This window comes from Bufo bufo, chromosome 5 (assembly GCF_905171765.1).
Source record: "Bufo bufo chromosome 5, aBufBuf1.1, whole genome shotgun sequence".
Classification (NCBI taxonomy): domain Eukaryota; kingdom Metazoa; phylum Chordata; class Amphibia; order Anura; family Bufonidae; genus Bufo; species Bufo bufo.
The window spans coordinates 546,625,966-546,646,507 of NC_053393.1; the positions used below are offsets into that span (position 1 = coordinate 546,625,966).

The 20,542-nt window shown below is 45.7% G+C and overlaps 1 protein-coding gene across 1 annotated transcript in view; it reads left to right on the forward strand.

The window, feature by feature from the left end:
* Positions 1 to 20,542, forward strand: part of NOS3 (nitric oxide synthase 3) — a 95,114-nt gene that overhangs the window by 38,103 nt on the left and 36,469 nt on the right. Inside the window, 9 exon segments of the mRNA XM_040431370.1 lie at positions 9,542 to 9,639; positions 10,270 to 10,312; positions 10,315 to 10,394; positions 10,397 to 10,419; positions 10,638 to 10,799; positions 10,911 to 11,003; positions 13,165 to 13,306; positions 13,400 to 13,539; positions 14,809 to 14,983. Of these exon segments, the coding sequence (XP_040287304.1) occupies positions 9,568 to 9,639; positions 10,270 to 10,312; positions 10,315 to 10,394; positions 10,397 to 10,419; positions 10,638 to 10,799; positions 10,911 to 11,003; positions 13,165 to 13,306; positions 13,400 to 13,539; positions 14,809 to 14,983 (930 nt within the window). The 5' untranslated portion in view covers positions 9,542 to 9,567.

Consider the following 20,542-nt stretch of genomic DNA (forward strand, 5'->3'; position numbering starts at 1 on the left):
ATTAGTAAGGCTCTGTGTAGTGGTGAGTAAGTGCTCTAATATTAGTAAGGCTCTGTGTATTGGTGAGTAAGTGCTCTGATATTAGTAAGGCCCGGTGTACTGGTGAGTAAGTGCTCCGAGCACAGGTCTGCTGACCCGTAAATGGTTATATTGACTTATGTTGAGGTTTCGCATTCCTGGAAAGGATGAATGATATTTCGGGGGGTGCCAGCGATGTCTCTTCCCTGCAGCCAGGTGACCCCCAGACCCCCAGGTGAATTGTCGGATTCCTGATCAGAATGTCCTGGAGCCAAACGCTGCAACCAGAGAGGTAAATACCAGCCCTGGAAACCCTGTACCCTGTATACTCAAACTGGTCTCATAGTGCTGGGCTTATTGGATCCAGTCATCCCTCTAGAGAACTGCAGAACATCGCGCTGTCCTCTCTACCTCCTGACAGATACATAGTGATATATCCTGCAGATTATTACACCACTGATCTCTAGAGATCTGCAGAACATCACGCTGTCCTCTCTACCTTCTGACAGATACATAGTGATATATATCCTGCAGATTATTACACCACCGACCCCTCTAGAGATCTGCAGAACATCGCTCTGTCCTCTCTACCTTCTGACAGATACATAGTGATATATCCTGCAGATTATTACACCACTGACCTCTAGAGATCTGCAGAACATTGCTCTGTCCTCTCCATCTCCTGACATATACATAGTGATATATCCTGCAGATTATTACACCACTTGTCTCTCTAGAGATCTGCAGAACATCTCTCTGTCCTCTCCACCTCCTGACAGATACACAGTTATATATCCTGCAGATTATTACTCCACTGACCTCTCCAGAGATCTGCACAACATCGCTCTGTCCTCTCCATCTCCTGACAGATACATTATGATATATCCTGCAGATTATTACACCTCTGACCTCTAGAGATCTGCAGAACATCACTTTGTCTTCTCTACCTCCTACCAGATACATAGTGATCTATCCTGCAGATTATTACACCACTGACCTCTCTAGAGATCTGCAGAACATCGCTTTGTCTTCTCTACCTCCTGACAGATACATAGTGATATATCCTGCAGATTATTACACCTCTGACCTCTCTAGAGATCTGCAGAACATCGCTCTGTCTTCTTTGCCTCCTGAGAGATACATAGTGATATATCCTGCAGATTATTACACCACTGACCTCTAGAGATCTACAGAACATCGCTTGGTCCTCTCTGCCTCCTGACAGATACATAGTGATATATCCTGCAGATTATTACACCACTGATCTCTCTACAGAACGTTGCTCCTTCCCACTACCTCCTGACGTATTCTGCAGACTATCAGAACCAGCACTGAGTGATGATAGAATCTGTCCCGTATTTGTCCTCTGGTTATTTTTGGCGGCGTGTTTCTGAGGTCATGTGATATTGCGGGTTTAATGGCGGATCATGTGATATCGTAGGCTGCAGGACATTGTGTTATATGCTGGCAGCTGCATCTCCCTTCTATCCAGAGCCATCAATCCACCCTCCACCCAGGGGCCACAGTCTAGGACTGGGGACTACTACACACTGCGGAACCCACACGATAGGTGTGTGTTCCTTGAGAGCTTGAGATGTGGATTCTTCCGGGGATTAAACCTAAAATCTCCTCTCCTTCTGCAATGCTTCTAATGCTTCCTGAGAGGAAGGAACCTGAAACAAGTCAGTGCAGTGTGGAGAGGCAGTCTATTGTACAGCAGACAGAATGAGTACTTGTGCTCAACCAGTGGCCACCCAGAGGGGCTACATGGCAATATTATGTGCTACAACCTACAGAATACTCCAGGGCTGTGGTCTCCAACCTGTGGTTCCTCGGCCTCTTCAGTGGAAGGAACCTAAAGCAAGTCAATGCAGTATCTGGAGGCAGTCTAGTGTACAGCAGACAGAATGGGTATGTTTGCTCAACCGGTGACCAACCAGACGACAAGTTGGGGATCTTCTAGGCGATGTGAAATCCTGCAACCTTTGAAATACTCTGTGGTCTCGATGTGGCTTCCCAGGTTCTTAAGTGTAAGGAACAAGTCACTGCAGCCTAGAGATGCAGTCTATTGTACAGCAGACATAATCGATAGATGACCACCCAGATAGAAAGTTAGTGGTTACAGGACAACATCATGAGCTACAACCTAGAAGACTTTTCTAGGACTGTTGTTTCCAACCATTGGCTCCCCGACCTCTTGAGTGGAAGGAACCTAAAACAAGTCAGTGCAGCATCTAGAGGCAGTCTAGTGTACAGCAAACAGAACTTCCTATGACCACTTTAGTACATGTAGCTATGCAGCTTATGCTCAAATGTTGGTCACCCAGACAGGATGTTAGGGGGGGTGGCCAAGCAACACAAAGTGCTACAGCCTATAGACTACTCTAGGACCGTGGTTCTCAACCTGTGGAAGGAAGGAACCTAACAGCAGTCAGCATTAAATACATCCTTCACGATATTTGTGAGGGCATGTTTATGCCAGGTTCCAGTCTGTCCAGAGCCTTTGAGATTCATCCACTTTGTGTAGATCTGCATAAAGTCCACCCTTAGGTAACATAGTAACATAGTAACATAGTACATAAGGCCGAAAAAAGACATTTGTCCATCCAGTTCGGCCTGTTATCCTGCAAGTTGATCCAGAGGAAGGCAAAAAAAAAAACCCTGTGAGGTAGAAGCCAATTTCCCCCACTTTAGGGGAATAAAAAATTCCTTTGCGACTCCAATCAGACAATCAGAATAACTCCCTGGACCAACGACCCCTCTCTAGTAGCTATAGCCTGTAATATCATTACGCTCCAGAAATACATCCAGGCCCCTCTTGAACTGCTTTATTGTACTCACCATCACCACCTCCTCAGGCAGAGAGCTCCATAGTCTCACTGCTCTTACCGTAAAGAATCCTCTTCTATGTTTGTGTACAAACCTTCTTTCCTCCAGACTCAGAGGATGTCCCCTCGTCACAGTCCTGGGGATAAATAGATGATGGGAGAGATCTCTGTACTGACCCCTGATATATTTATACATAGTAATTAGATCTCCCCTCAGTCGTTTTTTTTCTAAAGTGAATAACCCTAATGTTGATAATCTTTCAGGGTACTGTAGTTGCCCCATTCCAGTTATTACTTTAGTTGCCCTCCTCTGGACCCTCTCCAGCTCTGCTATGTCTGCCTTGTTCACTGGAGCCCAGAACTGTACACAGTCCTCCATGTGTGGTCTGACTAGTGATTTGTAAAGTGGTAGGACTATGTTCTCATCACCGGCATCTATGCGCCTTCTGATGCAACCCATTATCTTATTGGCCTTGGCAGCAGCTGCCGGACACTGGTTTTCGCAGCTTAGTTTGCTGTTTATTAAAATTCCTAGATCCTTTTCCATGTCAGTGTTACCGAGTGTTTTACCATTTAGTATGTACGGGTGACTTGCATTATTCCTTCCCATGTGCATAACCTTACATTTGTCAGTGTTGAACCTCATCTGCCACTTATCTGCCCAAGCCTCCAGTCTATCCAGATCCCTCTGTAGTAGTATACTGTCCTCTGTAGTATATATACAGTATACTGACCTCTGTAGTATATATATACAGTGTACTGTCCTCTGTAGTATACATACAGTATACTGTCCTCTGTAGTATATATACAGTATACTGTCCTCTGTAGTATATATATACAGTATACTGTCCTCTTCAGTGTAAATTACTTTACACTGTTTAGTGTCATCTGCGAAAATTGATATTTTACTGTGCAAGCCTTCTACGAGATCATTAATAAATATATTGAAGAGAATAGGGCCCAATACTGACCCCTGAGGTACCCCACTAGTGACAGTGACCCCTCCAATACTGACCCCTGAGGTACCCCACTAGTGACAGTGACCCAATCTGAGTGTGTACCGTTAATAACCACCCTCTGTTTTCTATCCCTCAGCCAGTTACTTACCCACATACAGACGTTTTCTCCCAGTCCAACCATTCTCATTTTATATACTAACCTTTTATGTGGTACAGTGTCAAATGCTTTGGAGAAGTCCAGATATACGACATCCATTGATTCGCCGCTGTCAAGTCTAGAACTTACCTCCTCATAGAAACTGATTAAATTAGTTTGACATGACCGATCCCTCATGATGCCATGCTGATATGGCGTTATTTGCTTATTTCCGTTAAGATGCTCTAAGATAGCATCTCTCAGAAAACCTTCAAACAGTTTACCCACAACAGATGTTAAACTTACCGGCCTATAGTTTCCAGGCTTTGTTTTGGACCCTTTTTGAATATTGGCACCACATTTGCCATGCGCCAATCCTGTGGGACATTCCCTGTCAGTATAGAGTCCGCAAATATCAGAAATAAGGGTCTGGCTATGACATTACTTAATTCCCTTAGGATACGGGGGTGTATGCCATCTGGTCCTGGCGATTTGTCTATTTTAATCTTTTTAAGTCGCTGTTGTACTTCTTCCTGGGTCAGACAGGACACTTTTAATGGGGAATTTATTTCAACATTCAGCATTTCATCTGACAGTTTATTTTCCTCAGTGAATACATTGGAGAAAAAAATATTTAACAGCTTTGCTTTCTCCTCGTCGCTCTCTGCGACTCCCCCCTCATTACTCATTAAAGGGCCGACACCTTCAGATTTATACTTTTTAACATTTATATAATTGAAGAACATTTTAGGGTTAGTTTTACTCTCTTTGGCAATTAATCTCTCGGTCTCTAGTTTGGCCTCTTTTATTAGTTTTTTACATGTTCTATTTTTTTCCTTATAGTTTTTCAGTGCTTCCGTGCTACCCTCCTGTTGTAGTGATTTATATGCTTTCTTTTTGTCATTTATTGCTTTCTTTACAGTTTTGTTCCTTAACCTTTTATTCCCATAAGGTATGTACCTCTCACAATGAGATTTTAGGATGCTTTTAAAGATATCCCATTTTGTGGCTGTATTTTAATTTTTGAGGACTTTGTCCCTGTTAGTTAGGCCTATGGCCGCTCTTAGTTGGCTAAATTTAGCTTTTTTGAAGTTTGGTATTTTTGTTCCTCCCTGTAGAAACGCTCTTTTGAATGACAATTGGAAGGTTATTACTTTATGGTCAGTATTTCCCAGGTGTCCCCCGACCTGCACATCTGTAGTTCTGTCAGGTCTATTGGTTAATACTAAGTCCAAGTGACAGGTCTGGTAAGTGACAGGTCTGTGCTATAAGCAATGCGCCGCACAGACCTTTCACTTACCAGTAGGAAGAGCGCCCGGCCAGCCACAGACAGCGAAGGTAAGTATAATGCTTCTAAAATTGCTAAGTAACCATGGCAGCCAGGACTGCAGTAGCGTCCTGGTTGCCATGGTTACCGATTGGAGTCCCAGCGATTAAACTGGGACTCCGATCGGAACTCTCCGCTGCCACCAATGATGGGGGGGGGGGTTTAATTAGGAGGGGGGAGAGGGGAGGCCGCACTGGCCACCAATGAATGTAATACTGGGGGAGGGAGGGGGGGGGGGCCGCACTAGCCACCAATGAATGAAATACAGGGGAGGGAGGGGGGGCCGCACTGGCCACCAATGAATTTAAAACTGGGGAGGGCGGGGGGTCTGCCCCCTCCTGCCTGGCACACCTGATCTCTTACAGGGGGCTATGATACGCACAATTAACCCCTTAGGTGCGGCACCTGCGTGGTTAATTGCGCGGATAACAGCCCCCTGTAAGAGATCGGGTGCTGCCAGGCAGCAGGGGGCAGTCATGTACACAGTTCTTAGTATATTCTAACTTGAAGCGTCCCCATCACTATGGGAACGCCTCTGTGTTAGAATATACTGTCGGATCTGAGTTTTCACGATATAACTCAAATCCGATGGTATATTTTAACATAGAGGCGTTCCCACGGTGATGGGGACGCTTCAAGTTAAAATATACCATCGGATTGGAGAAAACTCTGATCCGATGGTATAATAGGGTACTCCTGACTTTACATTGAAAGTTAATGGGGGACGGATCCGTTTGCAATTGCACCATATTGTGTCAAAGTCAAACGGATCCGTCCCCATTGACTTGCATTGTAAGTCAGGACGGATCCGTTTGGCTCCGCACGGCCAGGCGGACACCAAAACGACTTTTTTTTTTTACTTTTCTTCATGTCCGTGGATCTTCCAAAAATCAAGGAAGACCCATGGAAGAAAAAACGGATTACGGAACTACGGAACCCGTTTTTGCGGCCCGCAAAAAAAAAACGGTCGTGTGCATGAGGCCTTACCTGGGATGTGAATACTTCTCCCTCACCTAGGTAGATAATTGTCCCTATCACCTATAGGTGCCTCACTTATAGAGGTAATCTTAGGACCTTGGACTTCACCAGCACCATGATTGGTTCTGGTCGGCTATGTGTGAAATGCTTTCTTAACCCTTTACTTGGTCACTTCGAGAGTTTTCTTCATATTGGAGGAGGACATAAAGGGCCGAGGTGAAGACTCAGAGGTCACGTTGATTCTCCTGTCCCAAGATCTAACACTTTTCCCAGGTGTCCACACCAGTGTGTAGGAAGGACGAGCCCAGTTCCAGGGATAACATCTCATTTCCCATCATATCGGGGCCAGCGGCGCTCCAGTGAAAGGTGCCAGGATCTCCATTGTTCTTCTCAGGAAAGTGACGTCAGCTGGTGTGCAAGGTCAACTTTTCCATGTCCAGCTCCACGTGCCTTGTGTCCTGCTGAGCACTTCACCCAGTCTGTGCCATTTTTGCTAATTATTTTTAATTTTATCCTGTACCACTGCCAACTGGAAACTGTCAACAAGCTGCTGGTGGTGGACCTTTCGTATGTGTCGCTGTTTAGGCTTTGTTGTCCTGCTGTGAATGGACTGTGGACGTCATCGGTTACATCCCCATTGGCTCTTCTCGTTAACCCATGAACATCCAAAACATAAGAGGAGAACAACTCTTACTACATGGAGATCGTCAACAAGTTGCTGTTGTCAAAACTGTTATGGGTTAACCCATGGACCTCATTACCTAGTCACAGGATAGCTGATCATTGTAGGACTGCTCTTTGTGGGATTACCCCTTTTATTACACAATCGTAGAAGCCAAATGTTCGGAAGTTGCAGCAATGATGACAGTGTGCAGATGGTGTTATAATCCGTTTCTTCACCTCTGTGGTCACACAGCGTCCTCCTGCTGGGAGACAGCTACTCAACTGACTCGCCCCAACCACCACCACTTCCCCCCACCCTTCATTCACTGGATTGGTACAGACCGAAAATAATGGTCTTCTAGATAAGTAGGCAAATGTGACTTTAAGAATAGTAAGAAAGCTTCAGTATGAAGTGACTGTGTCACAGAACACTAATTTACAGTCAGTTCAGCCCCGGAGGATCACGATCATGTGCATGAGCCCTAAAAGTGTTGTAGAGTTTCCAATAATGCATGGTGGCATCAGGTGACTACAGAGCCTGGAGTAAAGAGCACCAGAGCAAGGTGTGCAGACCCTGAACCAGCAGGGAATGCAGGTAGATCACAGCTCAGTGACTGCGCCAGCAGAATAGTGAGTGCAGCTCGCAGTATAATACAAGATGTAACTCAGGATCAGTACAGGATAAGTAATGTATGTACACAGTGACTGCACCAGCAGAATAGTGAGTGCAGCTCTGGAGTATATACAGAATGTAACTGAGGATCAGTACAGGATAAGTAATGTATTACACAGTGACTGCACCAGCAGAATAGTGAGTGCAGCTCTGGAGTATAATACAGGATGTAACTCAGGATCAGTACAGGATAAGTAATGTATGTACACTAGTGACTGCACCAGCAGAATAGTGGAGTGCAGCTCTGGAGTATAATACAGGATATAACCAGGATCAGTACAGGATAATAATGTAATGTACACAGTGACTCCACCAGCACAATAGTGAGTGCAGCTCTGGAGTATAATACATAATGTACTGAGGATCAGTACAGGATAAGTAATGTATGTACACAGTGATTGCACCAGCAGAATAGTGAGTTCAGCTCTGGAGTATAATACAGGATGTAACTCAGGATCAGTACAGGATAAGTAATGTATGTACACAGTGACCTCCACCAGCAGAATAGTGAGTGCAGCTCTGGAGTATAATACAGAATGTACCTGAGGTCAGTCAGGATAAGTAATGTATGTACACAGTGACTCCCACCAGCAAAATAGTGAGTGCAGCTCTGGAGTATAATACATAATGTAACTGAGGATCAGTACAGGATAAGTAATGTATGTACACAGTGACTGCACCAGAATAGTGAGTGCAGCTCAGGAGTATAATACAGGATGTAACTCAGGATCAGTACAGGATAAGTAATGTATGTACACAGTGATTGCACCAGCAGAATAGTGAGTTCAGCTCTGGAGTATAATACAGGATGTAACTCAGGGTCAGTACAGGATAAGTAATGTATGTACACAGTGACTGCACCAGCAGAATAGTGAGTGCAGCTCCGGAGTATAATACAGGATGTAACTCAGGGTCAGTACAGGATAAGTAATGTATGTACACAGTGACTGCACCAGCAGAATAGTGAGTGCAGCTCTGGAGTATAATACAGGATGTAACTCAGGGTCAGTACAGGATAAGTAATGTAATGTATGTACACAGCGACTCCACCAGCAGAATAGTGAGTGCAGCTCTGGAGTATAATACAGGATGTCACTCAGGATCAGTACAGGAAAAATAATGTATGTACACAGTGACTGCACCAGCAGAATAGTGAGCTGCAGCTCTGGAGTATAAATACAGGATGTAACTCAGGATCAGTACAGGAAAAATAATGTATGTACACAGTGACTGCACAGCAGAATAGTGAGTGCAGCTCTGGGGTATAATACAGGATGTAACTCAGGATCAGTACCTGGATAAGTAATAATGTACACAGTGACTCCACCAGCAGAATAGTGAGTGCAGCTCGGGCTATAATATAGATGTAACTCAGGGTCAGTACAGGATAAGTAGTGTATGTACACCGTGACTGCACCAGCAGAATAGTGAGTGCAGCTCTGGGCTATAATATAGGATGTAACTCAGGGTCAGTACAGGATAAGTAATGTATGTACACAGTGACTTGCCCACAGCCGAATACGTGAGTGCAGCTCTGGAGTATAATACAGGATGTAACTCAGGAAACAGTACAGGATAAGTAATGTAATGTATGTACACAGTGACCTGCACCAGCAGAATATGTGAGTGCCTCTCTGGAGTATAATACAGGATGTAACTCAGGATCAGTAGAGGATAAGTAATGTAATGTATGTACACAGTGACTGCACCAGCAGATAGTGAGTACAGCTCTGGAGTATAATACAGGATGTAACTCAGGATCATTACAGGAAAATAATGTATGTACACAGTGACTGCATCAGCAGAATAGTGAGTGCAGCTCTGGAGTAAATACATGATAAGCAATGTATGTACACAGTGACTCAGTTATTTATGCAGATGAATTATATATGTAATCTTTAATGATGATTGGAACTTGTGAGATGATTTCACATTTACTGACCTTTGTGTTTCCTTCAGTCAGGCTAACGGAAGTCAGAACCAAAATGTCTCCGCATAAAGAACTGGGGGAAACCAGAGCCTGTCCTTACGACATGCTGCACATGCAGGCCGAGCAGGTACAGGAACAGCTGTGTACCCGAAACAGACAGACTGTAAGCTCTTGTGCTCCTCTGTCTCTGGCAGCCCCATAGAGTTGAATGGAGTGGTGGTCACACATCTGCTGCTCCATTCAAATGGGGAGCACGGACCCCTGTTCTGGTGATCAATAGGGGGTCTCAGCAGCCAGAGCCGCACCAATCAGACACTTATCCCATAGGGGGGAAAACTTGCAATGGGACAGCCAGTAGGGTGATGGATAATGTGTGCAGCGCTACCTGGTGGTAAGATCCCCTATCAACACTTTCCAGTGCATCCAGGGTCCTAGCTGGAATATTATATTCCATAATCACCAGCTACATTTAAAGGGTGTTTTCCACTAATACTGGTACTTTACCTGGGCAGTTAGTGTAACCGCACGGTCAGAAAATCCTTATCGCATACTGCTGTTGATTTGTATGAATATTTCTTCTCCGTTCAGTGCCTAAAGCTAAACTCTGCAGATTTCCCTGTAGCCAGACAGATACCCCTAGATCTGAGCTGTTATATCACGTCTGACACAGTGTGCGTGGAGCTATATGACCCATGACTGTTTCCAGTGGCAACCATGAGAATTTTGCTAGCATGATGTTATTAATTCCTGCACACAGGATGTGCCCTGCACAAAGGCTCGGTGCCTGGGCTCTGTCATGTTTCACCCCAGATGACCTGTCCTCAACCACATGGACCTATATCCACAGAGGAACTTCTTGCCAAGGCCATGGTGTTTAATCAACCAGCTACTTCACCTCCATCAAAAGGTAAGTGATCATAATGACTGTGCCTGTTTCTTGGGGGAAGCACGTCTTCTTTGGACACCGTAATGGTCATTATGGGTAAGGGTTGCGGCATGGCCGAGATGGTTCAGTCGGATCTACATAGGTACTCCAGGGATGGAGGTAAGATCATGGCAGGTGTTTCCTATCACTCTATTTGGATTTTGGGGTCTTCTTCCTTATACACCTTTCATCTCCTTTAGAGCCCAGTCTAAAGCTCACTTGGAGCGGATGAAGGAGGTGGAGCAGGAGATTCTGACCACAGGAACCTACCAACTCAAGGAGACGGAGCTGATCTTTGGGGCCAAGCAGGGGTGGAGGAATGCCGCCCGATGTGTGGGCAGGATACAGTGTCGAAGCTTCAGGTACTTGGGAGATCGCTATGTGAAGATGCAGCACAGGGCATCTACAAGGCTTCTAATATGGATCATATGTCTTGTTACGAGCTGTAGATGCTTTGCTCTGTCTCTCTGTAGGTGTTTGACGCCAGAGGACTGCAGGTCATCCCATGAGATGTTCACCCACGTTCTCAACCATATCAAATCCGCCACTAACAAAGGCAATATCAGGTATTGTGTGACTGGTGGGCAGAGATGGACCATCTGTCAACTGGGTCTTCTCAAAACGTTTGTATAGTTGTCTCAGAGGGGGTCTTCAACACAATTCTGGAGCCATCATGTGCAGAACATGGATCTAAATTTAATGCCATAAAGTTATGCACCTCTGGCTGTATTATGACTCCTAGGTACTTAATGGAAGTCACAACGGCACGGTAACTGGAAACGTCGAGAAATGGGGGTAGGTACGTTGGGGGACATGGAAGGAGGGCATATTTGTTCCAGTTCACCCTAAGGTCAATAAAGGACATAAATGTCTCCAAGGAGGTGTAAAAGAGCCTCCAGGGCAGGACCCACATCTGCCAGATATACCATTGTGTCATCCGCGTACATGGGACACCTTTCCAGGGGGAATGCCCTTGATATCCAGGGAGTTACGAATAGCGGCTCAATGTCCAGAGCAAATAGTAAAGGGGACAGAGGGTATCCCTGACGTGTGCCCCACTTCAAGGGGAAAGGGCTAGAGACATCAAGGTTTGTTCTAATTCGCACCCGGGGAGAGTCATAGAGCAGTTGAACCCATTTACAGAAATGAGGTCCAATATTGAATCTTCCTAATAATCCCCAGAGATAAGTCCACTCAATAGTCAAAAGCTTTGCAGCTATCTAAGGCTAATACAAATCCGGGGGACTCCAAGCCATTGGATGTTTATATCGGTGGCCTTCCCGGGATGAAGCCAGTCTGGTCACAATGGATTAAGGACAAGATCACTTTATTCAGCCTCATAGTGAGTATTTTTGCTAGTATTTTGAGGAGTGAAATAGGGCGATAGGAATCAGGCATCAGAGGGTCCTTCCCTGGTCTAAGCAGAACCACCACCAGAGCCTGTCTGAGGGAATCTGGTAGGGAATCCTGGGAAAATGTAATGTTTTACATCTCACTCAGCCGGGGGACTTTCAGAGTTGGCCTGTACCAGTCTCCAGTGATACCATCTAAGCCTGGGGTATTTCCAAAGGAAGAGTGCCAATGACCTCCACAACATCATCCACGGTAACGGGGGCATCCAGCGAGGCTGCCTGTGCTACAGTTAGCCGTGGTAGAGGGAGGGGTATTAAAGAAAATTGTTGGCCGTAGTTGCATCTGCTGGGCCACCTGGAACCAATAGAGGTCCTCATAAAAGAGCGAAAAAAACAAGTTAATCTCCAAAGGATCAGTACAAGAGGAACCCTTGCTAGACGTGACAGAAGATGTAAGCACATGGCTGCTCAGACCGGGCTAGATAAGCCAAAAGCTTCCCATATTTATCCCCAAATTCAAAGATAGTTGCCTCCCTGGAGATCTTATTTTTTTGTCCGCCATGGCCCCAACCATAAACATCAACATAGGTACAAGTATAACTTTGTACCCACTGATCAACTCAGTGAATGTATGTAAATCAATTACACAAATGAGTTGGCAAGTGCCACGAGGACTGACCAAATAACCGCCAGTGCTTGGGATCTTCTAAGTAAATCTCTCCCAGCACTTCCCTCGTGGACTTCATTAGCAGCTCCTCCTTCCTGTGGCGCCATTGTGCTCGCCAATCCATCATGTCGTCCCAGGCTGGTGCATGCCCAGTACTCTCGATGGCGTGGTCCACTGTGCATGCATGGCCTCCTTATAACGTACACCCGGAAGAGACCAACTGTATCGTTCAGCCAACCTCTATTCAAGTGGGTGCAAAGTGTGCAATTCTGGTAAATTTCCTTTCTTCCCTCCGGGACCGCATGGTGCATGCACGAGATGTCAGTGCAGATCACACTGACACAAGGAGGAGCTCTCAATCAAGACCACGGGGACAGTGTTGACAGTGGTCTACTCAGCAGACCCAGAGCACTTGAAGTTCTTGGGTCCACCCTCAGGGCACATGCCAACTCATTTGCATAAGCTCATTTTTTCTACAATAATGGGTCAAATGATGGGCAAAAAAGTATGACTGTGTTGATGTGCCCTACTCGCAGTATTATTGGTTTTGGCAACCGACAGACTCCCTTTAAGGTTCCCTTGATAACTGTAGAATATCCAACAGGAAGAGCATGTATGGGAATTTGTCGGCATTCATTTAACTTGACCATTCTTGGTAGGAGACTCCATCACCTTGGGGGTTTTCACATCATTTCTTTCCATGCACAGGTCAGCTATTACCATCTTCCCTCAGAGAAAAGATGGGGCGACTGATTTCAGGATCTGGAACAGCCAGCTTATCCGCTATGCGGGATACAGACAAGCGGATGACACTGTGGTGGGAGATCCATCCAATGTGGAGTTGACAGATGTGAGATTTTGTCATCAGTTATGCTCTTCATCTGCACCAAAGCATCTTAGGCTGCACCTACTGATAAATGTCCCACCACTTTCCATCTTACAGCTATGTGTCCAGCTGGGCTGGAAACCAAGAGGTGGCCGATTCGATGTGTTGCCTCTTCTCTTACAAGCCAACGGAGATGATCCAAAAGTCTTTGAAATTCCACCTGAACTTGTCTTAGAGGTGCCCATCAGACACCCAAAGTAAGCAACAACGTTCTCCATCCCGTTCTTCCGGATGAGTTGGTGGCCATCACCGTGTAGCATCCTTACCTGTGGAAATTAAATTATTAGTGGTTTTTCTGAAGACTCATGTTTCCAACAAAATATGCTATCCTTAGGCATGCTGCCCTTAGGCAATCAGGGATTTAACCATTAACCCATTCAATGCCCTTGACCACCAGGGATGTTATCATTAATCAATGTACTGCCCTGGACCACCAGAAATGTCATAATTAAAACTTTCACCTTTAGCACCCTAGATCAGGGATTTTACTATTAATCTCCCTCACTGCCCTAGACCATCAGAGACATCTTTATTAACCTTTTTTTACCATCCCTAAACCTTAGGGATGTCATCAATAACTGCTTTAATGCTGTGGACCACCAGTGATATCTCCTTATCCCCTTTAGCACCCTAGATGAGGAATTTTACTAATAACCTCCCTCACTACTCTAGACCACCAGAGACATCTTTATTAACCTTTTTACCACTCCAGACCATCAATGATTCATTAATAAGCCCCTTGCCACGATACACCACCAGGAATGTGACCATTAAACCCTTTACCATGAACACCTTCATGACTGTAGACTATCAGGGATGTCTCCCTTAACTCCTTCAGCACCCTAAATCAAGGATTTTACTATTAATCTCCCTCATTGCCCTAGACAATTAGGGACTTCTCTATTAACCTTTTTACCACTCTGTACAAATAGGGATGACATCATTTACCCCTTCACTACCCTGGACCACCAAGGATGTCACCAATAACACCTTCACTACTCTAAATAATCAGAGATGTTTTCCTTAGCCCTTTAGCACCCTAGATTAGGGCTTTTACTATTATTCTCTGTCACTGCCCTAGACCATCAGTGACGTCTCTTTTAACTGTTTTACCACTGCTGACCACCAATTATGTCAACCACCTGCACTGCATTTATAATACACCATTCTAGACCCATAGGGATTTAATTTTCCATTTGCACCTTTACTAGCCTAGACCACCATGGATCTCTCCATTAAACCCTTTGTTACCGTAGACCATCAGGGAAGTTACCATTAACTAATTTGGAGGACAATGATAGGTTTTAGACAGCCAGCTTACAAGAGGACGAGACTGCACACAGACGAGATGAGACTGCACACAGTGACTGCACATGCTTTAGGGATTCAGGAGCGATGGCACTATGATTCAGAAACATGTTCATGGTCCTTATTAATTGGCTGCGTTTACTTCTCTTGCTTTCTAGCTATGAGTGGTTTGCAGATTTGGGATTAAAGTGGTACGCATTGCCTGCCGTCAGCAGCTTGCTCCTGGAGATCGGAGGGTTGGAGTTCCCAGCGGTGCCATTTAATGGCTGGTACATGAACACCGAGATTGGGATGAGGAACCTATGTGACACTTATCGATATAATATATGTGAGGTAAGTGTATAGAGTTATATTGTAGCAGATCGCAGCCCAGGTTTGCACTGTCCATATAGAACTGATGGACCATAGAAGCAGGGGCATTGCTAAGGTCTCAAAAGACCCAAAGGGCCCAAGCCCCAATGTACAGTTGCAAGAAAAAGTATGTGAACCTTTTGGAATGATATGGATTTCTGCACAAATTGGTCATAAAATGTGATCTGATCTTCATCTAAGTCACAACAATAGACAATCACAGTCGGCTTAAACTAATAACAGACAAAGAATTAAATGTTACCATGTTTTTATTGAACACACCATGTAAACATTCACAGTGCAGGTGGAAAAAGTATGTGAACCCCTAGACTAATGACATCTCCAAGAGCTAATTGGAGTGAGGTGTCAGCCAACTGCAGTCCAATCAATGAGATGAGATTGGAGGTGTTGGTTACAGCTGCCCTGCCCTATAAAAAACACACACCAGTTCTGGGTTTGCTTTTCACAAGAAGCATTGCCTGATGTGAATGATGCCTTGCACAAAAGAGCTCTCGGAAGACCTACGATTAAGAATTGTTGACTTGCATAAAGCTGGAAAGGGTTATAAAAGTATCTCCAAAAGCCTTGCTGTTCATCAGTCCACAGTAAGACAAATTGTCTATAATTGGAGAAAGTTCAGCACTGCTGCTACTCTCCCTAGGAGTGGCCGTCCTGTAAAGATGACTGCAAGAGCACAGCGCAGACTGCTCAATGAGGTGAAGAAGAATCCTAGAGTGTCAGCTAAAGACTTACAAAAGTCTCTGGCATATGCTAACATCCCTGTTAGCGAATCTACGATATGTAAAACACTAAACAAGAATGGATTTCATGGGAGGATACCACAGAGGAAGCCACTGCTGTCCAAAAAAACATTGCTGCACGTTTACAGTTTGCACAAGAGCACCTGGATGTTCCACAGCAGAACTGGCAAAATATTCTGTGGACAGATGAAACCAAAGTTGAGTTGTTTGGAAGAAACACACAACACTATGTGTGGAGAAAAAGAGGCACAGCACACAAACATCAAAACCTCATCCCAACTGTGAAGTATGGTGGGGGGGGGGCATCATGGTTTGGGGCTGCTTTGCTGCGTCAGGGCCTGGACGGATTGCTATCATCGAAGGAAAAATGAATTCCCAAGTTTATCAAGACATTTTGCAGGAGAACTTAAGGCCATCTGTCCACCAGCTGAAGCTCAACAGAAGATGGGTGTTGCAACAGGACAACGACCCAAAGCATAGAAGAATGGCTTAAACAGAAGAAAATACTCCTTCTGGAGTGGCCCAGTCAGAGTCCTGACCTCAACCCGATGGAGATGCTGTGGCATGACCTCAAGAAAGCGATTCACACCAGACATCCCAAGAATATTGCTGAACTGAAACAGTTCTGTAAAGAGGAATAATCAAGAATTACTCCTGACCGTTGTGCACGTCTGATCTGCAACTACAGGAAACCTTTGGTTGAAGTTATTGCTGCCAAAGGAGGTTCAACCAGTTATTAAATCCAAGGGTTCACATACTTTTTCCACCTGCACTGTGAATGTATACATGGTGTGTTCAATAAAAACATTTAATTCTTTGTGTGTTATTAGTTTAAGCAGACTGTGATTGTCTATTGTTGTGACTTAGATGAAGATCAGATCACATTTTATGACCAATTTGTGCAGAAATCCATATCATTCCAAAGGGTTCACATACTTTTTCTTGCAACTGTATATGGCCTATATCGCCCCCCACGCTCTAGCACTATAGACATATTTTACTTGCTGCACCACATACCTATTTCGTCCAGTTTCATCTTCTCCATTCAACCCAGACAACTTCTCTCAGCCGCCTCGTCTCTGCACAGTGCCACACAGAGATCTTAGGTTCCTCACTTTTCTATCATTATCCTCCCGACCCTGATGCCACAACAATGTCACCCTGCTGCCCCTTCCCCCCCCCCCCGCCACAATACTGTGCCCGCTGAGCTCCCTAATGTCCCCAAATACTATACTGCAGAAATTATACTGCCATAAAGATAGTCCCCTATAGTAAAATAAAAGCCCCACCAATCGCAATAATTCTCTCCCAAAGTGCCCTTATTAGTAACAGTGCCCCCAATAATGATAATACTCTCCAAGTGTGCCCATTAGTAGTGCTCCTATATTGTGCCAAATAATATAGGACCCCTTATATTAATAAGGCACCCTATAGAGCTCCCAGTAGTAGTAAGTCCCTTCATAGAGCCCTCAGTAGTTAAAATGTACCCTATATTGCCTCCAGTCCTTACAACCTTTCCCCCCCATAGTGCCCCAGACCTCATAGTGTCCCCCTGTAGTTACCTAGTCTTTAAACTGCACCCCATAGCGCCCCCAGACCTTATAGTACCCCGCTGTGGTGCCCACAATCCTTATGGTGCCCCGCTGTAGTGTCCCTAGTCCTTAAACTGCCCCCATAATGCCTCCAGACCTTATAGTCTCCCCCGTAGTGCCCCCCAGTCCTTATCTAATTGTGCCTCTCTGTAGTGCCAACAGTCCTTATAGTGCCCCTCCCTGTAGTGTTCACAGTCCTTATAGTGCCCCTCCCTGTAGTGTTCACAGTCCTTATAGTGCCCCCTGGGCCCCCTGTAGTGTTTACGGTCCTGATAGTGCCCCCCTGTAGTGTTCACAGTCCTTATAGTGCCCCCCGGGTCCCTGTAGTGTTTACAGTCCTTATAGTGCCCCTCCCTGTAGTGTTCACAGTCCTTATAGTGCCCCTCCCTGTAGTGTTCACAGTCCTTATAGTGCCCCTCCCTGTAGTGTTCACAGTCCTTATAGTGCCCCCTGTAGTGTTCACCATCCTTATAGTGCCCCCCTGTAGTGTTCACAGTGCTTATAGTGCCCCCCTGTAGTGTTCACAGTCCTTATAGTGCCCCTCCCTGTAGTGTTCACAGTCCTTATAGTGCCCCTCCCTGTAGTGTTCACAGTCCTTATAGTGCCCCTCCCTGTAGTGTTCACAGTCCTTATAGTGCCCCCCTGTAGTGTTCACAGTGCTTATAGTGCCCCCTGTAGTGTTCACAGTCCTTATAGTGCCCCCCTGTAGTGTTCACAGTGCTTATAGTGCCCCCCCTGTAGTGTTCACAGTGCTTATAGTGCCCCTCCCTGTAGTGTTCACAGTCCTTATAGTGCCCCCCTGTAGTGTTCACAGTCCTTATAGTGCCCCTCCCTGTAGTGTTCACAGTCCTTATAGTGCCCCTCCCTGTAGTGTTCACAGTCCTTATAGTGCCCCCCTGTAGTGCTCACAGTGCTTATAGTGCCCCCTGTAGTGTTCACAGTCCTTATAGTGCCCCCTGTAGTGTTCACCATCCTTATAGTGCCCCCCTGTAGTGTTCACCATCCTTATAATGCCCCCCTGTAGTGTTCACAGTGCTTATAGTGCCCCCTGTAGTGTTCACAGTCCTTATAGTGCCCCCTGTAGTGTTCACAGTCCTTATAGTGCCCCCCGGGCCCCCTGTAGTGTTTACAGTCATTATAGTGCCCCCCTGTAGTGTTCACAGTCCTTATAGTGCCCCCCGGGTCACTGTAATGTTCGCAGTCCTTATAGTGCCCCCCTGTAGTGTTCACAGTCCTTATAGTGCCCCCCCTGTAGTGTTTACGGTCCTGATAGTGCCCCCCTGTAGTGTTCACAGTCCTTATAGTGCCCCCCTGTAGTGTTCACAGTCCTTATAGTGCCCCCCCTGTAGTGTTCACAGTCCTTATAGTGCCCCCCTGTAGTGTTCACAGTCCTTATAGTGCCCCCGGGCCCCCTGTAGTGTTTACAGTCCTTATAGTGCCCCCCTGTAGTGTTCACAGTCCTTATAGTGCCCCCCGGGTCCCTGTAGTGTTCACAGTCCTTATAGTGCCCCCCTGTAGTGTTCACAGTCCTCATAGTGCCCCCCGGGCCCCCTGTAGTGTTTACGGTCCTGATAGTGCCCCCCTGTAGTGTTCACAGTCCTTATAGTGCCCCCCGGGTCCCTGTAGTGTTTACAGTCCTTATAGTGCCCCCCTGTAGTGTTCACAGTCCTTATAGTGCCCCTCCCTGTAGTGTTCACAGTCCTTATAGTGCCCCCCGGGCCCCCTGTAGTGTTTACAGTCCTTATAGTGCCCCCCTGTAGTGTTCACAGTCCTTATAGTGCCCCCCTGTAGTGTTCACAGTCCTTATAGTGCCCCCCATGCTGCCAAACAGACAAGAAGAAATAAGATGCTCACCTGACCTCCGACCGCTATCAGTGAAGCAGCAATGATTTCCCGCCTTCTCAGGCGCTCGCATCAGTGTCAATGCAGCGCATGCATCTAGACTGCATCATACCGCCTAATACCCACACTACTTCTCATAGGCCTCAGTTGGCTTCCATGTCCCGCTGCACGGTCTTGAGGATGACAATACAGTGGTATATCTCTGGCGGCCAGCACATTCGCGGCCTGGGACAAAACATCCGGGGGTCTGGCCCTGAATGTTTTAATCTAGCAACGCCCTTGCATAGAAATACTTATGGCCCAGTCTACTGGAAGGCTTCTTGTAGATTACAGATTGCAGATTGCTGACCGCTGCGATGTCGATGGCGAGCAGGTAAACAATGAAGGAAAGGCTGCGGTAGCACGGAGAACGGCCTTCTCTTCAACCAGCTGATTGGCGGGGGTGCCGGGCGTCAGACCCCCACCGATCTGACATTGATGACCTTTCCTGAGGAGTGGTCATCAATTCAAAATTTCCGGAAAACCCCTTTAAGGGTTGAGAGAACTTGAGATGGAAGAGAACCTAGGAACAGTGAATCAAAAAGAGTCAGGCAGCTGCTGTAAAGGCTAAGAAAGAATAAGGTTACATAAAAACGGACACATTACAAGGAACATGTCTGATAACAACTGGAATATTTTGCCCTGGTTTGGATTGCGTGGATTGAACATACAGCCACGTCTTACATCTTCTAGCCAAGTAAATGCTGAACATGACTGTTGTATATAAAAGCCAACACATCGCTACGTGCAGAGGTTACCACGAAGATTAACGAAACGTGAGAATCGCACCACAAGAGGCTGTCACAGATCCCAAAGATACAGGGTGCAATATGTGTTATGTATTGTGGAATAGTCTGCAGGAAACACTGAGGACCCCCTGGAGATGTGCCACACACACTATACCCTGTACAAATACAACATCTGCCAGTCACATACACTGCCTTGAAAAAGTATTCATACCACTTGAACTTTTAAACATTTTTTCACGTTACACCCACAAAACTAAATGTATTTTATTGGGATTTTATGTGATCGACCAACACAAAGTGCAAGTATGTGTGAAGTGAGAAGAAAATGAATAAATACAAATCTGAAAAGTGCGGCATACATTTGTATTCAGCCCCCCGAGTCATTACTTTGTAGGACCACCTTTTGCTGCAAATACGCCTGCAGGTCTTTTGGGGTATGTCTCTATCAGCTTCTTTGCAGAAGAGCTCGCGCTCAGTCAGATTGGATGGAGAGCGTCTGTGAACAGCAATTTTCAGGTCTTACCACTTTCTCAATGGCCATTGTAACACATGAAGATG